The 24,072-nt window shown below is 40.1% G+C and overlaps 1 protein-coding gene across 2 annotated transcripts in view; it reads left to right on the forward strand.

The window, feature by feature from the left end:
- The window catches only part of LOC107555391 (transforming growth factor beta receptor type 3-like), a 140,008-nt gene that overhangs the window by 74,244 nt on the left and 41,692 nt on the right, over window positions 1–24,072 (forward strand). For both annotated transcript variants that reach the window (XM_016238169.1, XM_016238168.1), the window contains exon 4: window positions 19,702–19,839. In XM_016238169.1, the coding sequence (XP_016093655.1) occupies window positions 19,702–19,839 (138 nt within the window). The remainder of the gene's footprint in view (window positions 1–19,701; window positions 19,840–24,072) is intronic.

Below are 24,072 nucleotides of genomic sequence, written 5' to 3' on the forward strand. Positions count from 1 at the left end.
TAACTGAGGATAACTGGAAATGTTAAATATTCTATTTATATAATATAATATCTTAAATATTTTAAATATTATTATTATTTATATAATAATAAAATATTATTGAGCTTGGCATAACTAGAAGACTTATATTTATTTAAAAAATGCCCACAGAGTTATTTAATATTTTTTTTATTTTACCAGGTCTAGAAATCATATTTTTTAAATTATACTACGTCATATATCCAGGTTTTTCGAGACCATGGGAACCCTAAAAACAATCTGTTGTTGAGTTGGTGAATTCAAATAAGAAATGTCTTGATTTTTTTGTGTTTTTTTTTGGGGTCTTATTTTAAATCATTTTAAGTCATCTGAGGTCCCCCTGAAGTTTACTGAGGCCCTCTAGTTTCAATTTGCTGATTGAAAACAACCGATATATATATATACACACAGTATATATGTACTTTTTTCACTGAGCTTGTCGCTGTGCCTTCTTTCATACCAGAATCATCTGCCTTCGAGTTTAGATTTAATTTTAGTTTAGAAATACCTTCAGAGGCAGGATAATTAAGATGCCTTCGCACATCCTTTTGTGCCATCAACATACCTGCCTTAAAATGTTCATTAAGGCAGTTCATTAGGTTTTTGAACAGAGCTTTGGCATGTCTACCTCTATTAGAAGATATACAAAGAATTTACTGCAAGTGATACTGTGATAAACCACAACTTATTGCTATAATTATGGATCTTATGTCTATATTTATATTTTTGCCTCTGAGTTCAGAGACTGAGCAAACACATGCACCCTGTCTTTCTCACATCCTCCTGTTAGAAATAACAGTAAAACTTGCCCTTCATATTGTGTGAAATTTGTAAGCTGTTTGTCATGCAGCCTCTTGGAATGTAAGGCAGGGCGTAGAGTTCATAAATTCATCTCATTTTGTTTGAAGTGGCCATTCTCCTGTTTGTTTTGGACTGGGTCTTGGATGCTAGTTTACAGAGTCAGCATGAATGCGGCTGGTCAGTCAGCAATTAAGGTTAGTCTCCAAACGCTCCAAATCCTCCACGTCCCCTCACAGGCTTAACCCTGTCAGATAGAGGTGAAGACACTGGCTCTGAATTGTGAGCAAGAGTGTTTTGGGGTCACGAATTGTACTTTATTGCTGTGCTTAAGTATTATTTTGGGGAGTGTGTATTTAATCCAAGTATTGTTGCAACTAAGTGCTTGAAGTCTTAATTACACTGTAATTTTTAGTAAATTGTAACTTCACACTGTAATTTACAGTAAATGTAATTTTACATTTACAGTAAAAAAGCAGCTGCGGTTGCCAGAACTTTACTGTAAAAATATGATATCAACATTTTAGGTTTTAAGGGACTGAACTTAAATTTGCGATTAACATAAAATGCAATTTAAAACCCAAATTAACATAAATTATAGCAATACCTAAAAAGAAACATAAACGCTTATGCAAAATACCATCAAATATAAAGTTTCATGCAGGGAATTCAGTTTACATTTTTTACATTTTATTACAGTGTACATTATATATTTTAACATTGTATAATTCAATTTTAGTTCAAATTTAAAAGTTTGTGCTGCACATTTTAGCACAGCTTATTTGTTGTCACTATGTAATATCGGAAAGCGCAAACTGTTTTGGAAGAAGTCAGCACGTTTGCTTCAGATATATTGAGCCCTGGTGCTCATATGGGTGATGTAGGTTTGATTCCTGCCTGCAACATGTCCAATCCCATTTCCTCTCACTCCCCAGTATGTTTCTGTGACTCTGTGATAGGTATCTGTAAAAAGAGGAAGGAGTTTCTTTATTTTGTATTAAAACCTGAAGTTTAGGCAGGACAAATGAAAACATTCTACATAAAACTTGCAACCTGTGTGTAAGTGCTGGTTATTTCAGATGCAGAGGTTGAATTCTTAAGTTTAATTCTCTCCCTGTTTTCTCTAGAGAATGGTTGCGTAAAATTAAATTATGTGTGTTTTGGCACAAAAACTTTGACTAAGATTAAAAAGGACCTCAGGGAAAAAATAAAATGATGAAAAAGTATGTTATGAATAATTGTTTATTGCACTAACACAGAAATACATTAAGACTCAGAGAGCAGCTGCAAGGTGTCAGTTCTGCCCTCTTATTCACATTGAACTAACATCCTTGTGTAAAATCCTTCCCAAGCACAGCGTCCTTCTGCTCCCCTCAAACATACACACATTTCCATTTTACTGCGCGATTCCTGTCCCTCTCTTTTCCCAGTGCCAGTGTGTTCTACAGTGTTACAGCAGACGGCCCAGGCTGTGTTATCCTCTCAATAACAGAGAGAAATGCACAGCTGCGTTTTGCTCTCTAACGGCCATGGCACTGGTCCAGACTGTTGCACCGCTGCACTGGCTAATTAAGTGAAACTGAACACCTAGCAGTGACTGTGCATAATGCTTTTATTTTCTCATCACTCTCTCTGAAAATATAACAGACTTTCCTTTTGCTTCAGGGACTTATATATATAAAATTTGTCAGAGATGTGGTGGATGATGGTGCTCATATGCAGGTATGCACGGATATACAGGTTTTGGGTCCTGTCCAAGTATGTTTTTGTGCCTCCATGCTAGATACTGGTCAAAGAGGCTAAAGTGCAGAAATAACTCTAGAGACCCCAAGAAAGGGTTTGGCCAACTCAGTTCTTTCCTGTGTTGAAGTATTTTCTATTGAAACAGGAAGTTGTCGGGACATATCAAAGGTCTTGTCCTTTTTTTAACCAGCCAGTAGCCTTCAGTTTACATCAATTCACCAAAATTCAGCAATGATCAACTGATATTTCAAAGCTTTTAAATGAAGTAGTTCTCCCAATTAGTGTCTTTTCTTATAGATGTGTTTTTTTAATCGATTTTATTATTGATTTATTATTTAATAGTTAATTAATTGTCAAATGATTTCAGATTATGTTAAAGTGCCCCTATTATGGGTTATGAAAGGTTCATATTTTGGTTTTGGGAGTCCTTTGACATGCATGCATGGTCAAAAACACTTTCATTGTCTTATAATATGCATTTATTTTTACCTTACTCGCTCAACGACTCCCAAACGATTCGCTCAATGATTAATTTTTCCAAAACCCTCCTTTGCGTGATGCTAATCTGTGGTGATTGGTCAGATTGGTTGATTTCATTTCCATTACATCTTGCCTGTAATGCCTGATAAAGCAGAGTTTGTGAGCACAGTGCTCACCCTGATACTTGCATTTTGGTACTCTTGTGAACGTGCGTCGAAGACTGACACGGAAGAGAAGAAATTGTTGAATAAAGTCATTATTTTCAATTTCTTTGTGAAAAAAATGTTCTTGTAGCTTCGTAACATTACGGTTGAACCACTGATGTCACATGGACTATTTTAATGATGTCCTTACTACCTTTCTGGGCCTTGAACATATCAGTTGTTTTGCTGTCTATGGAGGCTCAGAAAGCTCTCAGATTTCATCAAAAAAACTAAAGTGGAATGCATTAGTTACAACACATTGGCTTAGGTTGGGATGACGTTAGACGATGCAGTGGAATATTCTTTTGGCAGTGCAGTAAGATCCTGACTCATTAAGGAGTCTTCCTTCTGCACTTTTGATAAAGTTGCCGTGTCTGTGGCCATCCCTGCAGCCCTGTACATCAAGACAGCTTTTCCTTCACTGTGAGAGCTGAGAAATAAGAGATCTTTCCCTGGATCTCGGTGTCCTTATCTAAATAGTTCAGGGAGACGGATTCTCTCCAATTTAAACGCACTTGCACTGAAAGCCTTGCTACAGACAGCAAACCAGCCCAGTCAGAGAAGCCCTTTCAAGCCTGCAATCTGCTCCCTCCATCACTGCCACCTCCACAAAGGCCTGAGTGGAAGGTGGTAGTCTTATACTCCTGCGGCAGGCGGCAGAGAATGGCTCTGTTTTGACACAGGCCGCTTGGGCGGTAATCCTTTAGTTCCAGGTTAACTCTCTCTCCTTCATCTCAATGAACAAAACTGCAATGATCACATCAGTCTCCGCAGTGACCTAAAGATCAAAGTGCCAGAATCCTTCCCTCTGCCTGTATGTGTGTGTGTGTGTGTGGACGGTTGGAGCATCTCGAAGAGAGGGGAAACAAAGCATTCATTCTGTGGCAGTAGATGTGATAAGGCCAGCAAGCAGTGGGGACAAGAGCGTATGTTCTGAAGAGGAACTCTGCAGTCCGATAAGAGAAAAATTACTCTATGGCACAATACACTAGATTAGATGCACTACTCCAAATGTGAATAAATATACCAGCTAGAGGAGTTTCGAGCAGTGGTTCTCAGCTGGTTTTGCTTCAAGACATAGATTTGGTTGCAAGTTTAACCCGTACACTACTGTTCAAGTGTTTGGGGTTTTTAAAAGAAGTCTCTTATGCTCACGAAGGCTGCATTTTTATGATCAACATCAGTGAAATACTATTAGAATTTAAAATAATTGTTTAAAATTTTGCTTTAATATATACTTTACTATGATTTATTCATGTAAGTCTTCAGTGTCACATGATCCTTCCTTCAGAAAACAAACATACTGACTCCAAACTTTTGAATGGATACAAATTAGTTGTACACAAATGCGCTGAAATGAAAAGAAACATTATTTTATTCACAAACAAATGAAAACAGAACAAAATTTTTGGCCTAATTAATCAGCCTGGCCAAGAAATCGGATTATTGGTAGTCTTAGCTATGCTTGATTAGTTGTTCCCTTTCAGTCGGTTACTCCCGACGTCACGTCGGATGACCGACGAATTGGGATCTCACTTAGAGAGACCACTCTACTTAGAGTGTAAACTAAACGAGCCAATGCACATTGGCATGCGATTATTGCATCCAGCTGCCGCTGATCACAGCGTTAGTATAATTAGGCAGCAGATGCAGCGCATATTCAGCTTTTCGCTTTGGAGCCGAGCGATCACATCGTTCTGCTCCTGACTACTCTACTGAGAGAAGAAGACTGAATGAGTTCAGCGCGATCTTTGAGAGCTCTCCGTGTTGGCGGTACGGCGCTTCAGCGGTGGTGGTTTCCCGTGTCGAGTGGGTTGCACACATCAGGCTGCACTACCCCCTGTTTTTGTTGCAGGCTGCCATCTCCCCTGTGCGCCTCAGCACGCTAAAATAGCTTTTTCCCTAAAAGAGCAATTATGGGTGCGTCTTTTTAAAGACAACGTTGTGTGGCAAACTTGACGTTACGTCTTGGTAAAGACGATGTGGGTCTTGCTATAGACAACGTATCACCCGGGCGTTTCTGGATGCGGTCGTTACCTGGTGCTGGGTGATAGTCACGAACGCTGCCTCATGTGCCTGGACATCTAGCACGCTGAGGTGGCGTTTGTGGATGAGTCATGTTCTCATTGCGGGAAGATGTTAATCACAGAGTCGCGGGCCAAGCTCCGTTTCCTCAAAGGGGTGGAGTTCCATTGCTTCTGCCTCGATCTAGTTTTCGTCATGGCGGCAGTCAGGCGGGGGCTACTTCAGGCAGTAGCACGGGCGGTCTGACGGTAATAGTGGTGGCAAACCCTCCAGGGAACCAATCCTCGGGGGACCATCGCTCCTCTTGCACTCCGCAACCAGTTGAGCTGCCAATGGAACGTGCTCGGCCCTCTATAAGGAGCGTACCAGCCGTATCCTTTGGCGCTCCTCCCAACGACCAGATGTCGATTGCTGCATTGGAGGGTGAGCCAGAGCTTTCTGGAGAGGAAGATTCGGCTGCGCTGCTCTCCTCCGGGACCGTAGCAATGCCTGGATCGGATCCAGAAATAATGGCTATGCTTTCCCGGGCCGCCGTAGGGGTAGGGCTCGAGTGGAGACTTCCACCGTGTCCAGAGCCCTCAAGGTTGCACGATTGGTTCTCGGGGTGGTCCACACTGGTTCTCAGTGCCCCACCTCAGTGCCTTTCTTCCTGGAGGTGTATGAGGAGCTCAACAGGTCGTGGACAGCAACTTTTTACTGCCGGAAACCAATCTGCTGGTTCCTCCTCCCTCACCACCCTCGATGGTGGGGCAGCTAGGGGGTTACAAGGGTCCCCCCAGTGGAGCGGTCGGTTTCGATGCAGTTGTGTCCTAATACCGCCTCCAAACCGGCAGGGAGAACCGTGCCTCCTCTCCCGGGTCTGTAGGTACTCGGCTGGCCAGCGATGCCTATACGACCGGTGGAGAAGCTGCCTCCGCCTTACACGCTACGGCGTGATTGCAAGTGCACCAGGCCAAGGCACTGGTGCTGGGTGATAGTCACGAACGCTGCCTCATGTGCCTGGACATCTAGCACGCTGAGGTGGCGTTTGTGGATGAGTCATGTTCTCATTGCGGGAAGATGTTAATCACAGAGTCGCGGGCCAAGCTCCGTTTCCTCAAAGGGGTGGAGTTCCATTGCTTCTGCCTCGATCTAGTTTTCGTCATGGCGGCAGTCAGGCGGGGGCTACTTCAGGCAGTAGCACGGGCGGTCTGACGGTAATAGTGGTGGCAAACCCTCCAGGGAACCAATCCTCGGGGGACCATCGCTCCTCTTGCACTCCGCAACCAGTTGAGCTGCCAATGGAACGTGCTCGGCCCTCTATAAGGAGCGTACCAGCCGTATCCTTTGGCGCTCCTCCCAACGACCAGATGTCGATCGCTGCATCGGAGGGTGAGCCAGAGTTTTCTGGGGAGGAAGATTCGGCTGCGCTGCTGTCCTCCGGGACTGTAGCAATGCCTGAATCGGATCCGGAAATATCCGGTGGATGGTGGTGCAGCTAGAGGGTTACAAGGGTCCCCCCGGTGGAGCGGTCGGTTGCGATGCAGTTGTTTCCTAATACCGCATCCACCCGGCAGGGAGAACTGTGCCTCCTCTCCCGGGTCTGTAGGTACTCGACTGGCCAGCGATGCTTATACAGCCTGTGGAGAAGCTGCCTCCGCCTTACACGCTACGGCGTTGTTGCAAGTGCACCAGGCCAGAGCACTGAGGGACTTGCACGAGGGTGGTCACGACCCAGAAGTTCTCAGAAAACTCCGCACCACGACTGACCTCGTTCTACAAGCGACGAAGGTTACGGCGCGGTCTCTGGGTCGTGTGATGTCCACTATGGTGATCCAGGAGCACCATTTCTGGCTGTGTCTGGCCGACATGCGCGAGACGGACAAGACATGATTCCATTGATTCCAAGACTGAGGCCATCAGGTACATCCTGCCCTGGCATGTAGCTGCTGCCGTCATGGCAGGGTGGCCCCCTGCCACCGCCCCCGCTCCTGCGGCCTCCGGCAAAGCTGCGCCGTTGAGCTGGTCGCAGGGCAGCCGCCCCGCTTGTCCAGGCCCCCGCCAAACCTGGTGGCAAGCGAAAAAGCAAGAGGCCCTGAGACGGGCAACCCAGAGGTGGAGGGACCTGCTCTTCAGGAGATGGTGAACGCACCACTCCCTCCCCTGGAGGAGGGCCGGGCGGAGAATCTTTTGTTTTTTTTCGCCACTGACCTCTCGGTCGGTGGTACCCAAATACTCAATAAAAGAGCAATTTCCTTTATCTCTGGGTCCCCAGAGGGGACGGGGGGGGTTGTGGACAATCCAGTGTCATATCACACTCACCCTCCTCTCTCGCCAGTGAGCAGCAGTGGACGGATCGGGAGGACGAAGCAATGGACTACCCACACACCCTCTGCTCGAACGCAGGTCAGTGTTACACACACTCAGACCCCACCTCGGACTGGCTACGAGACGCCCAGGCCGGGTCCCTGCGTTCTTCCTCGCTGCCCCACTGCGGGTACGCCTGTAGTTCCGTTGGTGCCACTTGTGCAGCGTCTAGGAGCCTGGCTAGCTCTACCCAGCCCGTCTCTATGGCTTCTTCGAACTGTCAGGTTCGGCTATCCAATTCAGTTCGCCCGGCGCCCTCCCAAGTTCAGGGGGGTCCACTTTACTTCAGGGAAAGCAGCAGATGCCCCTGTCTTGCGTCCAGAGATCGCAGTCCTGCTGGCGAAGGATGCGATAGAGCCGGTCCCTCCAGCCGATATGAAGACAGGGTTTTACAGCCCCTACTTCATTGTACCCAAGAAAGGCGGTGGGTTACGACCAATCCTGGACCTGCGTGTCTTCCGTCCCCAAGATTGGTTTGCAGCAATCGACCTGAAGGAGGAGTACTTCATGTGTTGACCCTTCCACACCACAGACCATTGCTGCGGTTCGCGTCCGAAGGACGAGCATATCAGTACGAGGTCCTGCCCTCCGGGCTGTCCCTGTCACCCCGGGTCTTCACGTAAGTTGCAAAGGCATCCCTTGTTCCCCTGAGAGAACAGGGCATTCACATTCTCAACTACCTCGACGACTGGCTCATATTAGCTCAGTCTCAGGATCAGTTGGGCGAACACAGGGACTTGGTGCTCTCGCCCCTCAGCCAGTTGGGCCTTCGGGTCAACTGGGAAAAGAGCAAACTCTCCCCGACGCAGAGGATCTCTTTTCTCGATATGGAGTTGGACTCGGTCGAACAGACAGCACGGCTCAGTCTGTCAGACCTTGCGTTTCTCCGGGCAAGAGTGCCCCTAGACCAGGTCTCCAGGCATGCTGTGGTTCACACAGATGCCTCGACCACTGGCTGGGGGGCCACGTACAACGGGCTTGCAGTGTCAGGGGTTTGGACGGGGCCCCAACTGCACTGGCACATCAACTTCCTCGAGTTGCTGCCAGTGCACCTTGCCTTGATCCGTCTCAAAGGGCGCTTTCGAGGCAAGTATGTACTAGTCCGCACGGACAACACTGCAACCGTTGCGTACATCAACCGACAAGGGGGTCTGCACTCCCGTCGCATGTCGCAACTCGCCCGCCATCTCCTCCTTTGGAGTCAGAAGTATCTGAGGTCGCTTCGTGCTGTTCACATTCCTGAGGCTGCTCAAACGGGCTGCGCTCTCGGGCTGTCTCGAGCTGCGCTCCCGGAAGAATGGCGACTCCATCTCCTGACGGTCCAGCTGATTTGGAGATGTTTCGGAGCCACTCAGGTAGACCAGTTTGCCTCTCCAGAAACCTCTCACTGCCAGTTGTTCTACTCCCTGACCGAGGGAACACTCGGCTCAGATGCACTGGCACACAGCTGTCATCCAACGTGACGTCTCCATTCCCTCCTTCGGGGAACGAGGGTTACCATACGTAACCGAGACGTTATTGTTGGTGTTTTTGTTAGCATTTTTGGTCTTGACTCACCAGTTTAGAACTTGATTAAATCTTGATTCAGAACTTAGTAACTATAAAAGAGCTGAAGTAATTGTGCAGATGAATGCGTATCAGTAATGCAAACATTTAGACAAAAAAATGTGTGGTTAGGACTCAAGTTATCTAAAGTTATATTAACTTGATAACAGGTGAAATCTTGTAGTAAATGTGATATTAGTTGTTGTCTAATCTTTCTAAACCAGAATCAGAATACTTTTGGTGTTTTGCCATCCGGTACAGTGCAGAGCCATGGGAGTTATCAGACATTTACAGGGTGTGGCATTTCCCTTGACAAAACTGGCTGCATCATAAAAATAACCACACTCTATCTTTTGACAAACAATCATAATTTTCTCTTAGCAACATGAGAGCAAACAGCGCGTGTCTCTTATCCCTCTCAGAGAGTGTGATTCCACAGCGTGGCTGAAAATAAACAAAGCCAAGCCAGTTTAATCTAACTCACAGGCCATCTTTGTCTAATCAATTTAGCGAAAGTTAAACATCAAACGCCAGCTCTTGGCCGCGGCTCAGCGTGAGGCAGAGCGGATGATTGTTTTATCAGGTGGAATTCTTAGATAGACTGGAGCCTCGCAAACCCAAACATGAAATTTTGACGAGGTGAAGGGGACAGTGACAACACCACCATCTCCAGCCTGAGAATCAGTTTGAACAATTTACATTGTGTCTAATGCTATTCTCCATCATTTGATCATCATTTTATCGTTTTGTCCTCTCTATCTGCGGTAATAGCACAATGTTTGCACCAGGCAAAATAGCACTGAGTTTTGTGCACTGCAAAAAATAACTGTTTAATTCATTTCTAATAAGTCTTTCTGTTAATATTTTAAATATATGAAATGTTCCACATTAAAAGTATCTAAATATCTTTGAAAGAGGATCCATTTACTTGAGCAAAACTGCACAAGTATTAAAACAAGTATTAATATCTTATGTAAATTTACCTTGTCAAGTATTTATTTATTTATTTTTTTAGATATTTTAGTGGAAAAATAGACAAAATACTTGTTCATCATTTGCCAAATTAGAAAATAAGCACAAATATAATATTTTAAATAAAATTTTCATTTTTATTTATTTGTAGTACAATGTTTTCATCATCAAATGGCTCTTTAGAGTTTTGTGTCCTAATGTCTTTTAGTTAATTTTAACAATATTTTATGTTAAAATATCTACAATAAACATTAAAAGAAGATATATTTACTTCTTAGGAGCAAAACGGCGTACAGCATTTAGTATTTAGACTGGTTCTAATAGATTTTGTCTTGAATATAAGGGTGCTTTCACACCTGGCCCGTTGTTTCGGAACCTGCTGCGTTTCCCCCCTTAGCTCGGTTCGTTTGGGCATATGTGAACATGGCAGTCGCACTCGGATCCGCGCCAAAACAATCGGTCCGAGATTGCCTGAACGAGGTGGTCTCGGCTCGATTGAAAACGAACTCTGGAGCGATTCGGTTGTAGTGAGAAAGCAATCCGATCCAACGGACCAACGAATCAGGCTAAATCACAGTGTATAATGGCTAATTACATTAGTTCCGTGAAAAGCATTAGCTTTGTTGTTTTGCTAATACTTCAAAATGAACCTGTGAATGTCTGTGGGTGAGCACGTTTTCGCCATTCAAAATAAAAAAGTTCACTTTTTCATTTTATAACGCCGTCTTATTGCTCTTCTTCCTAGTAGGTGTATTTTAAAAATGTTTTCCCGATGAATCCTGGACTCCTGCTCAAAATGATAAATTAATATAAGGACAGCTACAAAAAAAACAAAAACAACAACAATAAGCCCACGAAGCTGTTGCCGTTCCATCCTGACGGATGACAGCCATGACAGCTCAGTGGAATCCTGGAAAATAAACTGTGGAACTTTGACCAATGAGAGAACAGTTTACTCGCACGTGACGTGTATTTAGAAATTTGGTCCATTAAGAAACTTTGCCATGTGAAATCGAACCGCACCAAGAATAAAAAGCAACATTATAATAATTTTAATCTCTGTTTCGGGACAAAGCAATCGATCTACAGGTGTGAAAGCACCCTAAGTTTGTTTTGTGTATTTTGCCATCTTTTTAAATTGTTTAAGCTTAAAACAAGTGAGTTAATCAGTGCACTAAAACAAAATATAGTACACTCAAGGTCACAAATCTCTAAAAATAAGTATTAATTTATTTTCTCATGTAAACTTATCACGGACTTATCATAGATTTTTAGATATTTTAAGAGGAAAAATAAACAAAAATAATCATTAAGAATATAATTTTGTATACTCTGAATAAGGCAAATCTGTAATATGAATCTATAATAAGCTTAATTGTCTATTGTAAAAAAAAAATTAAATTGTAATTTTAGAAAGGGGGTGTGTTAATGCTGAAAAAATGAAAGCGAACATTTTAGCATATTTAGTGCCTGGTTAAACTGGATTGTGGGAATTAAGTGAATATGATACAGGTTTTTGTTCTAAAATACTGCACGCATTTTGCAGCTGTTTTGTAAATTCACTTCTGTGCACTGAGGCAAAAAAGTGCATGTTCATCAAAAGTGGAACCTGTGTCTGTGGTCTTCTTTAATGAGGTCAAGCTTGTGTTTGTGTACATTGTCAGATAAGACACATCAGGAGGCTTAGGGCTATCAGATTTATCATCCAAACTTGCCCCCAAATTCATAAAAGTACACACAAACACACAGTGTGATTGCTATCGGTTGCCTATGTGCTTTGATATATCTGCAGAGAGAGCTGATGAGGTAGATCTATCTGTGTGTTTGTGCACTCAGACGCAGGCAAATAGACATCGCAGTGCACTAAAGGGGCTTCAGGTTGAGAGGTCACAGATCACTGAGCAGTGCTGATAACAGAACTCAACAGATTGATCTGACCCACAATCTTTACCTCATTTATTCTCTTTCAGCCATCCAGAAAGAACCAAGATGCAGTCAAACCACACACACACACACACACACACACACAGATTTATATTTAGAACAGTGCCAAACATTCACATAGCTCTACATTGTTTCAAATAGAATGCAGTCAAACTTTAAGTCGTAGGAAAGATCATGCACAGATACATGGCAGTGATTTGATAAAATTTACAAGAAAATCTCTTGACTGCACAAATCTCTGCTTCGCGAAGCAATGTTAACAGTGTGTTTCTCTGACACAGTCACAGAGAATCTGCAAACACTGCATTATTTCCAGAATAGTGGAAATAGTGAATAGAACAGTATAGATAACTGAACAAGTTGTTTTTAAGATCTAATGTTTTCTTGTTGTGGTTAGTAAAAATTGCCTTTGTGTATGTGTGCAGTTAAAGACTGTTTCTGTATCTGAGACACAGTGAGGTGCGGTTTCAAATAAGAAATAAAGTTGCAGTTGTATTGCATTCGCAGTAGTAGTAGATACGGTACAAGGTTGTCTTTTTAAGGCTACTGCACCATTGACAAGCTGTTGTACTCCAAAAGTACATTTTGACCATATTTTCTAACAGTGTAACACCACAATATTTGAAATATAATATAATATGAAAGTCAGAAATTGCTATAATATCACAACTGTGACAAATACAGTTGCAGTTATGAGAAACGTAAACAAAATTACAAGAAAAAGCTGCAATTTAAAAAAATAAAGTGACATAGTGAGACAGTCGCAAATAAAGAAAATAAAATCTCAGTTGTAAAAGAAAGTTGCAATTTTGAGAAATAAAATTCCTTTTTTTAATTATTTTTTTTATATGAGGCGCCAAATGGCTTTCATAGTTAAAATTCCTTTTTAAACGATTTCTATTGTATGTCACAATGCCAAAATATCAATAGTTGTTATCGGTGGCAATGATATTTCTATCCTCAAGAGCAATTTTGAAAACGAAAATACTAACGTCCTTTAAGCAGTTCAGTAATTCTAATTCAAAAGAGATCTACTCTTTTTCAAATAATTGTTAAAATTAATATATATATATATATATATTTTTTTTTTTACCAAATTGGTACTTTATACTACCCATTCAGTAGAAAGGTTTTTACTTTAGAAAGACTGATTTTTATTTTACATTTACATTTAGTCATTTAGCAGAGGCTTTTATCCAAAGCGACTTACAATTGGGGGATACATAAAGCGATTCTTCTTTAAGAGGCAAACAGACACAAGAAGTGGTTGTAATACCAAGTTCTTAGACATTGTTCAAATAAGTACAAGCTAGAAAGAGAAGGAATAAATAAAGAGAGAGAGTTTAGTCTCAAATTTGTAGCCAAGTACCAGTACTTTTGACATCCTTAAAATGGACTAGTCTTCCAACCACCATCTTTGTCGGTTTCCTCATTTTCCCCTGTATGATTCCATAACATCTGCCTATCATTCTCCTAAACAAACTCCCTGTTTCCCACCCATCTGCTCCCATTTCCCAAAACCTTTGCATGGTCAAAGGGAACACTGTGACTGTTATGTTTTGCTTATCTTGCATTATCTGGCATCTAATTAGAGGATGTTTTATTGAACTGAAATTTTGGGAGGACTATCAGTCACATAATGAGCTCTATCAATAGAGTCAACACCCTTTCCTTCTAACAGGGAATTGCTGTCAGCAGAGAAAGAGAGCGATAAACGGTACATAGAGAGTTGATTTATTAATGCTTTACATGAGAATGCAGGAATCATGAAGGTTTCACAGACAGATAGACAGGAACTGCGGTGTCTTGCTCACATTGTTTGTTCTCACTGAGGGTGATTTGTTGATTTGAATGGTAGGTTGCTGGTGTGTTAAATGGCATGGTGTGATCGGTTTCCCATCACCCCCTGCAGTAATGCTAGCCTCTGTGCTGGGTTTGTACGGGGAGGTGCAGCTGTCTCCTATCAGAGCCTGCAGTTTCTTTGTAACTCAATCAGGCCTGATGGGCCCCCAAAACACCATCAGACAGCGGTTAGTGCAGCGGCCTGTGAAATCAGGTCCAGACTCACACTCTGGGCTTCACACTGGCCATGCATTTCTTTTTATCTCTCAAAACACGATCATCTCAACTGCTTCACTCTTCTGAGGCCTGGCTTTGCTCAGTTTAACAACTCTGTTTGCAGTTCAGCAGCAGTTCCATTAGTGACACTGAGATTGAAGGAGGCTCCAGCTGTAATGTGTTTTCCACTGCAATAGTGCTTTTGCTGATGTCGTAGCTAGCTGATTGGATTTTGATATGTGGGCATTGCATTCAAAAATGGAAGTAGATGAATACGAGAAGAGAAGAGTTTAAGCTGACTAAATGAGAGAAGTCCCGTTTGACTTTTGGCATTTTTGGTCAGAGGTAAAAATACTTAAAATGAAACATGGATGAATCGTTCATTACAAAATTAATAACATGCATTTAGATAGGGTTAATTTTTATTTCATGCCAACTTTAATGCAAGTAATTTATTCCCGCAGATTTATGCCATCAAATCCTGGTTTTATTGTAAGAGCCACAAGTAATATTAAAATGTAATTAATTTGATTTTAAAAATGACAGTGCATTACAATACATTATGAAATACATAAATCAAATAGATTAAAATAAATCAAAAATAGAGAAAAAACAAACAAATAAATAAATAAACTGTAAGAACGGGGCTGTCTCTAAAATTTTGTCAAAAATTGTATGGTTGTAAGCTATAACATAGTTATAACGTAGGCCTAGGACAACACTCCTGGTTGAGCAATTATGGAAAGAACATCCCACCACACAGCCACAGATGATAGTAGTTCCTAGTTGAGGACAAAAAGGTTTAAGAGCCACTTCTTCTTCAGTGGCACAATTTTTTTTGTTTGTGTTTGCAGTTAAATTAATCGTCTGTAAGCCTTCTGTACATGCCGTATTAAGAATGAACTCATTTCTCAATGAGAGTGCATGGTGTTGAATCTCTGTAGAAATCCTTTGTAAACCATGTTGTATTGTGCAGTTTAGAGTGTGCATTACAGATGCATTACAGCATCGCAGATGGTGTTTCACAGAACCTGTGCGATGTGGGATTAATCAACACTCCAAATTCCCAGCACTGCCAATGTGTGATGTGGAGTATGTGAGCTCACCCTGGAGAGCTGGGTTTTTAGCTCATGCCTAGCCAAGGTAATTTGCTTCTCACCTTGGAGCAGTTTTGGAACGGCGGAGCGACTGTGTTTGTGCCTTCTCTAAATGACTCACTTTTTTGGAATTGTTTCTGTCTGATTCTGAAATTCCATGATTTTTACAACCAGGAGAGTCTGTGCTTGAGCCCCTCGCCTTATAACTATCTACATTACTTTCTTTGGGCAAAACCCATAAATATAAATGTTCTCACCCTCATGTCATTTCAAACCTATAAGACTTTCATTCATCTTCAAAACACAAGTGAAAATTTTGGAAGCTCAACTGTACTTGATGCACGAGAACAAACCTCTTTTTTTTTCTTTTTTTTTTTTTACAATCCCTTTATGAACTTTTTGAAGCGTCAGAATTTTTTTATGTGGAAGATAATTCTTTTTGAAGATAATTGAAAGTCTTCGGGGGTGAGTAAATGATGAAAAAAATTAGGTGAACTAACCCTTTAATTGTTTATCAAATTGATTGATTGATTTATCTGTTTTTCCCTCTCCACTCAAAATCATTCCATGCAGATAGATTTGTTTGTGAATGTCTGCTCGGATTGATCCAAGGGGGAGGTTTGGGTAGATATTAGATGCTTATTGAAAATTTTCCACTGAGTACAGAGAGTCAAGTCAATGGAAAAAAATCCAGTGGAAGGAAAATCGAGGGTCTCTTACTTATGCGTCCACACTGTGTCTGCCAGACCCTTTGTGATGAGCACTCTGTAATATCTTCCATTCTCCGCTCTCCAAAGGCCCTGCTGTTATGATTATTGCCACACTTTTATTGCTAAATATTCTTATTTGCTCCAGCGTCCTCCCACATCTGCGGGGGAGCTGCTCATTACGCAGCTCTGAGTTTCAGTCAGAGCTCACTTGAGATGTAGCTCAACTACCTGTCATTTAAAGCAGCACATAAACACATCAAAGTTCCATCCACGAACACATCTGCTTCTTCTAAAACGGACATCTTGAAATGGCAAAGTTTATAGCTGTTTCATCTCATTCGGTTTTGTTGGAATAGGTACGAATTGATCTTGTCCCAAATGTCACCTTCAGTCCTAAAAAAGACGTTTATTGCTTGCAGCAGAATAGGGGGCACTATTGAGCACCTTTTAATCATATAAGATAAAAAATGTGACAGCCTGTGATTTTGGGGATAGATAAAAAGAAGTGAAGACCACGAGCCAGAACATCGACATCAGTTGTCCCATTTGAGACAACCATTTTTTGCATGTAGATGATGTCCTTGTAACCCTTAGTCATAATCAGTAATCTACAGAAAATTACTGTGTAAATTACAACACCAAATCCACAATTTGGCAACATACTTCATAAAAAGACATATTGAGACTGCATTAGGGTGCTCTGTTGATTACTCTTCGAACCATGAGAAAATGTGACACCCTGTGATCTTGTGGACAGATAAATACAAGTGATGGCCACAATATCGCACATCTATGTTAAATGTCCCATTTGAGATGTCCAAAATGAGGTCTCTGTTATCCATAGTCATACTCAATAATGTACATTACATTACAATGTACAGTAAATTAGTTTTTAAATTACTACATCCAGTCCGCAATTTGGTAACATAGTTTTCAAAGGGGCTTATCAAGTTTGCATTGCAGCTACATAGGGGGCGCTATTGAGCACCTTTTAAGACATAAGTTGAAAATGTGACAGCCTTTGTTCTTATGTATAGGAACACACAATAGAAAGTTAAAAGACCATGCGTTCACATCAAATGTCCATTCTTACCATGGAGATGAGGTCTCCATTACCCTGAGTCATTAGTAATGTACAGTAAATTATTGGGGTCTTAAAAGTCATAAGACATTTCAACAAGATGTTAGATTTTCGGCCATAAACAAAACCTTCTGGACCTGAATGTTGCTCTCAAGAGTAAGAATAAAATGAGATATCAGTGTTTCAGTTGCAAGTAATAATACATAAAGTTTTCATATGCAGATCATTTAAGATTTTCTCTCTCTCACATATTGAGTAACTGCATCAAAGCGAGACTTTTTGTAGCTGTGTTTTGACTGGATATAAGATAATGTCATTCCCAGATTAAGTTTTCACTGTCTGATTGTTTAATTGACTAATCTGTTAAGTGAATAATTCAACACTTCCAAAGAACAAAAAACATCATAAAAGTATCATAATTGTGATCCTTTGATGCAGTAAGCTTTGAACAAACAGGAATTGAAGTTATTTTTATTTGAATGACTGCAAATTGAAGTGTAGCTGATCGGTCAGCCTGACAGATGAAGAGGGTCAGTAATAAAGCTCTGAAGGTGATGAGGCAGTGCTTGTTTGTCAGGTCAGTGTTGAGAGGTAGTTAATCAAACCATGTCTAGAATGGAGTTTGGTTTCGACCCCACTGCAGGCCCTAAATCAGCAGGTTATATTTGGCCCACTGGGCCCCGTCAGAGACTGCAGGCCCAGGTATAGAGCAACAAAACACCAGCTAAACGCCTCCTCAGAATCTGGAAGAGATTTGGGAACATATGAAGTGACAGAACCCAAATCCACGAATCTCTATAGTAGGGAAGTGCAAAAGTATATATTTTCATATTTTCATTTTCACTTACTAGTCATTTTATTAAAAGTAGATTTTATGAACCTTCTTAAAAACACTGGGAAAAAACTGCGACAAACAAAACATGAGCCAGTGGCCAGAGACATTTGTCTGCATGCTTCTAAATAACGCAGGCTCAATCCAAGAAGCCATTCTGCCAAGTATCTGGCAGACATTCAAAATATACATAGTCTGAATATCTGCTAAATATCTGTGTATACTATGAATTAATATTAAAGCTCAAACTAAATAGGAACAATCTGTATAAACTATTCATTCTAATTAATCCATCCATCCATGTTGAACAGCTCTCTATTTCTTGATCATTTCGCTCAATTCACTATCACCATCTTTTCTGAACAAAAGAGCCTGTGTGTGAAAGTTCGAATACCAGTGAGGCCACATATTGTGGCCATCCAAAGAAAAACACGGCTTTCTCAGTCACTGTGTGATTATCAGCGGGGTGGAGACATAAAAAGCACAAACTCTGATAAGAAGTAACAGGCGTCCACAGTGCTGCTGTAGTCATGTTTTTGGCGCTAACATTACTAAAAAAGAACTACAGAATGCAGACGAGGAGGGAATGGAATGGAAAGTTTGGATTAGAGGAATGAGAGGTTTTTCCGAGGGTTTCCACATTGGGGTCAAAACCACACATGGGGTCACCATAAATGCAAATGTAGTCTTAGGGGCATTTCAGTGAACTGTATTTTATTTATGAAATAAATAAAAGCTTTGTCTAGCATGATTTTTATAGCTGTTGTCTACTCGCACATTTGAAATATGCAGCTTTTCTTGTGCTTAAAATATGTTGTGAGATGTAGGCTACAACGCAAGAGCAAATGGGAACTCAGTTTTAGAGTGTCAGTGACAAATAAGAGTGATTAGATATAGAAAAGTAAAAAAAGAAAAATATATTTAATGTTTTAATATGATTTTGAGAAACTTTTTTAATGTTTCATAGTAAAACAAAATCATCAGACATTTTCTAAAAATGTCACATGGTGTAAGAATCAAATAAAAATTAATTCACATTTTCTGTACACCTTAAACGCACACTAAACGTGTATCACAATAGAAAGGACAGTGCCTCTCCTCGATGTGATATTTTATAAGCATTTTATTAGCTTGATTGATTGTGATTTCTTTTTTAAAATTTGTAAATATAGGTAACTTTTTCACATTTTTAATTCTAAATTAGCTTCGTAATTAGAGGTGTGATTCTTATCAGCTGTAAATACATTTGTTTTTACTGTTTTTATTTATTTATTTATTTTTTACCTTTTTTTTTTTTAGTTATAAGGAATGTTAATTTCAAAAGTAAAAACTATTATAATATATTTAAAAATGTCATGAATTATTCATAAATATTAATGTTTCTACTTGTTGATCACATGACTTTTGTTGGTAAGTTTTCAAATTCATTATATATATATATATATATATATATATATAAATAATATACTTTGTAATATACCAAACTTTTCAGAAAGTTTCCCCCCCCAAGAATCTATTCATTTTATTGAGGCTTTTTATGATATCATAGCAGTTGTACCGCCCTGATTTTTTTTACATAAATTATGTTTTCACAGTTGAATATAAGGCTACTGTAATGTATCAATGAATTCCCTTAAACAAATTTAGTCTTTTCTTCTCATGATCAAGAATTTCGTAATATAAAATGCTAAACAAAAAGTCTTTCTAGCAGCTGAAGCTCTGAGGTCTTTATACAGTCCAGAGCCCCATGTGTCCTAGCTGTCTTTAGTGAATGTCCTCATTGTCTTCAGCACTCACTTCCCTTCTCTCTTAGCCGTTCTCATATGACCCCTTTCTTTGCTGTGTTCAGGTGGCGTTACATCTGCGGCCCATCCAGTCTCTGCCTGTGCACCAGAAACCGCTGGTCTTCGTCCTGAACTCCCCTCAGCCAGTCCTCTGGAAGCTTCGGACAGAGAAACTGGCCTCAGGAGTCAAACGCATCTTCCATGTGAGTTCGAGTTGCTTTATGACTCTCAAACCATCTCTCTATCACATCCCTGTCTGTCTCCCCATCCTCCCCAGCACCGCTTCTGAGCCAACTCCATCCTCATTTTCCCTGTAATGAATATTCAGATTCTCATTCATTCCAAATCAACAAGCATCTTTAAACACACAATTCATTTACACTCTCTTTGGCTCGTCTTACCTTCCTCAAACAAACTTCTCCACTCTCCTGTCAGCAGAGGTCTTACTCGCTCAAAGATGCATTCAGGTGTGTGTACCCAGAGGAAATACAAACATGCTCACACACACGTAAACACACCCCTTGCCAACACAACCATCTTTTAGACAGAGGCTTGTGTAATAAATCTGGCACAGGCTCACAGGTTTATATTGACTGCTGTAGTCTGTGGATGTTCACCATGCTGCCTGACGGATGTTTGGTGGCGAGACGGTGCCGAGGTTTATACTCTAGTTGTGGCTTCGCTCTGTTCCCCACTGCTTTACCCATCGCTTTCACCACAGAAACACTTGTTGCTCAGTGGGTGCTCTTTCGTAGTTTAATTCTTAGTAGTTTAGTTCTCAGCTATGCATCAACATGGTGTCAAATGTTTATTCTAAGATAAAATAAAATGGAACAACTGTTGACATGAAGTGAAAGTGTTATTAATGAGTTATTTTATTAAGAGTAATTAATGGGAATAGTATGGCTTAGATTATTTAGTATAAGAAAAATAAGTAATATTCATGTTGAGATTTCTGACTTTGGATTGCATAATTTTGTATCTCTGGAAATGTAAAAGTCTCCTGAGATCTCTATTGAAACTCTAGAGGAGACGTGTGAAATGACCCGGCGCTGTTACTCTGGAAAACAATCTGAGCAGCAGGACAGTCTCATTTATGAAACACAAGCAGAGCAGATTTTTGTAAAACCATCAGCGCAGTTTTGGGGATAGATGTGTACCCTCAATAGCTATGTTTACATGTACACAAATAATCTGTTTATAATCAGATTGAAAAGCCTATATGTAAACACTCCAGATTATCTGTTTGAGCTTGATCTGAATGAAACTTGGTGGTAAACCAGAAATAATCTGAAAATGGCGTAAATCGAAATGAAGTTTTTTATTTTCTCATACATCCATATCCATTATATCTATGCCACTGCATGAGACAGTTTACCTTTTTTTTTTTTTTTACAAAAGATTTACACAGATATTCATACATTTGTTTTATGAATGAGCCCATTGTTATCTAGAAGAAACAACTGAGATATTAAGAGACTGCCTCCTGAGATTTTTATTTTCTGCAAGTGTGCTTTCAAAACATCTAGCCTGGAACATGAAAAGCCTATATGTAAACACTCCAGATGATCTGTTTGAGCTTGATCTGAATGAAACTTGGTGGTAAACCAGAAATAATCTGAAAATGGCGTAAATCGAAATGAAGTTTTTTCTTTTCTCATACATCCATATCCATTATATCTATGCCACTGCATGAGACAGTTTACCTTTTTTTTTTTTTTTACAAAAGATTTACACAGATATTCATACATTTGTTTTATGAATGAGCCCATTGTTATCTAGAAGAAACAACTGAGATATTAAGAGACTGCCTCCTGAGATTTTTATTTTCTGCAAGTGTGCTTTCAAAACATCTAGCCTGGAACATGATCAGAATCCGTATCTACCTATTTTAAATCCAAACCCTTTGTATTCACTGTACTGCAGAGGGCATTCACAATAAGAAAAAAATAAAGATTCTTTCATTTGTTTGTCATGGAGTTTAGGGAGTTGTGGAAACAATTTAGACACCGGTTTGATCAAAGCAATGTTACTCACAAATATATAATAGACCAGTGAGATCAGCGACTAAGACTGTCCCTGACAACATTATTGTTTTCCAGCCATCCTGTGAAACAGCGCAGAGTTACTTCACTCCTCTTTACCCTAAAATAACAAGATGACAAGATCCAGGGCGTTCCTCACTGCACTGAGGGAGCTCAGAGGAGAGCTGGAAGGCGGTTTAAGTAAAGAGAGCCATCCCTTGAACAGCCGACGGATATTTAGTCAGGAGAGCACTGGGCTTAATGAGAAAATGAAAGTGGGCTGCTCAGGATCTCTGATCATAAGCATCGCTATCTGGGATGGTAAATTCATTTTTTACCCACCAGCCAATTGAGCCAAATGCAACATTTTATTAGATAGTTTTTGTTGCAATACTGAATAACATAGCTGTGAAATTGGAGAAAAAGCATTACATCTTTGTAGATGACTTCGCTCTGTGTTTTTGTCGTTTTCTTCATAATCCTCTCTGAAATAACTTAACTTAGATAAAAAAGGAAACTGAAGTAAAAAAAAAAAAAAAAATTAAACAAAACTTGGTCTTGAAAGTGGAGTCACACCTTTAAAAAATAAAAATAAAAAAAACACTTTTGTGTTTCAACAGCCTCATAGTTATTGTTTATGCTGCTTCTTTTGGAAAATGCTACTACTACTACTACTACTACTACTACTACTAATAATAATAATACCAAAATAAAATTAGGTAATAATGCAAATATAGCTTAACTTTTCTCAGTAAATAAAAGGATTTTTTTAAAGCATTTTCTTCTCTTATCCAGGGTTATTTGAATATTATTTATAAACTGTTGTAGCATTTATTTATATTTTGAATTGGCTGTTATTTTTATGTTTTTATTTTATTATTTTTATATTTATTTATATTAAGCCTTAATAAATTTTTTATTTCATGGTTTTTCTTTCTTTCTTTTTTTGTTGTTGTAATTTTAGTATTTTTATTTAGTTGCTAAGGAGACATTTCTAATTTCTGTTTAACTTTTTTGCATACAATTTTTTTTATCTAATATTTTTATACTTTTTCCAGCTTTATTTTAATTAATGAAAACAATTTGTAAAATATTTTGTTGTAGCTAACAATAACAACACTGCTCCTAGTATCTGTAGTATCAGCTACCTGCAACCAATTAAGTTTTGCCAGCTTTTTTTCTGTTTTTGTTAGATCAGTGTGTTACCCGTACTGCTGTCAATTATTGTTGGTCGGCACTCATTTACTGGCTTGTGAAATGTCTGAGAAGTGACATATTGTAAATTGGTGGTTGTCACATTGGTCTGCGTCTGTCGGTACAGTATGAATTAGCCATAACAAGCAAAAATAGGCATTTTTGCGTTCTTTTACATGGACCTGCGATTCATTTGAATCCCATATAATACAAATTTCTGCAAACTCTGCACATCATTGTTACTAAATGAGAACTTTTTGTAAAGGCCAATCCGAGACAGGTCGCCCGCAACCATGACTGTTAAATAAATTATGCATCAAAACACCAAACCCACATTTGGCTGGTAATGGGTGTTAATTTCCCACCCTGTCCCTATCACATGAGAAAATCACAGTGCAGCGAGAGCAAGAGGCCTCACTGGTTTAACTATCACACTCTTCCTGCCGTGTATACACTGTAAATACCTTTATGTAGCTAGCGGTTCTATGCAATAATCATTTTCAAATGTGTTTTAAAACCGTAGCATTCCAGAGGAATGTAGTGCCGAGAGCCAATATTATTTCCATCTGTGTGGACAAGTTCTGCTCTCCTGCTTATGTTGTGAATGTGGATGTAAAGTGACTCCGCATACGCAAATCAAATGCATGCTTTCTTTGTCTATGTAAGGAACTTTCTTAAACATGCATACTGACAAACTTATGAATGTCTTCATAAGCCCTTTAGTGGCCACAGAAGGTTGTCCAACTGTACTACACCCTAAATTCTCTTTGTGTGAGTCAGTCCACTTTGGCCATGTTAGATTCGATCTTTCCTCCAAAATTCAAATCGCTTGTCGCATTCATCACCTGGGTGTGGGAAGGGTATTATTTATTCTATAAAACTGCCCATCAACATATTTCAGTCTTGTTGCATGGCAAAAACTGAGCACAGAATGAAACCAAACCACAGTAAACCACGTTTTTTTTTGGTTTGTAACCAATGCTCAGGTTTCAGATACTGCTGAGATTATGGATGAGAAAAATGTAATATTATGCTAGACCGCAAATTGAGTTATTTCTTGTAGAGACAGGATGTATTCTTATGTCGGCTTCATATAATTTCAGGCAGACGACTATGGGCAAAATATATTTCAGAGGAGAACGTGCTGAGGTCATCCTTTGACGTTTATTAGCAAGGCAACACTCTTGTAAATGTCTAGTTTTGTATGTAGTGCTATTA

Source organism: Sinocyclocheilus grahami, unplaced genomic scaffold, assembly GCF_001515645.1.
Source record: "Sinocyclocheilus grahami isolate Dianchi unplaced genomic scaffold, SAMN03320097.WGS_v1.1 scaffold533.1, whole genome shotgun sequence".
Lineage (NCBI taxonomy): Eukaryota > Metazoa > Chordata > Actinopteri > Cypriniformes > Cyprinidae > Sinocyclocheilus > Sinocyclocheilus grahami.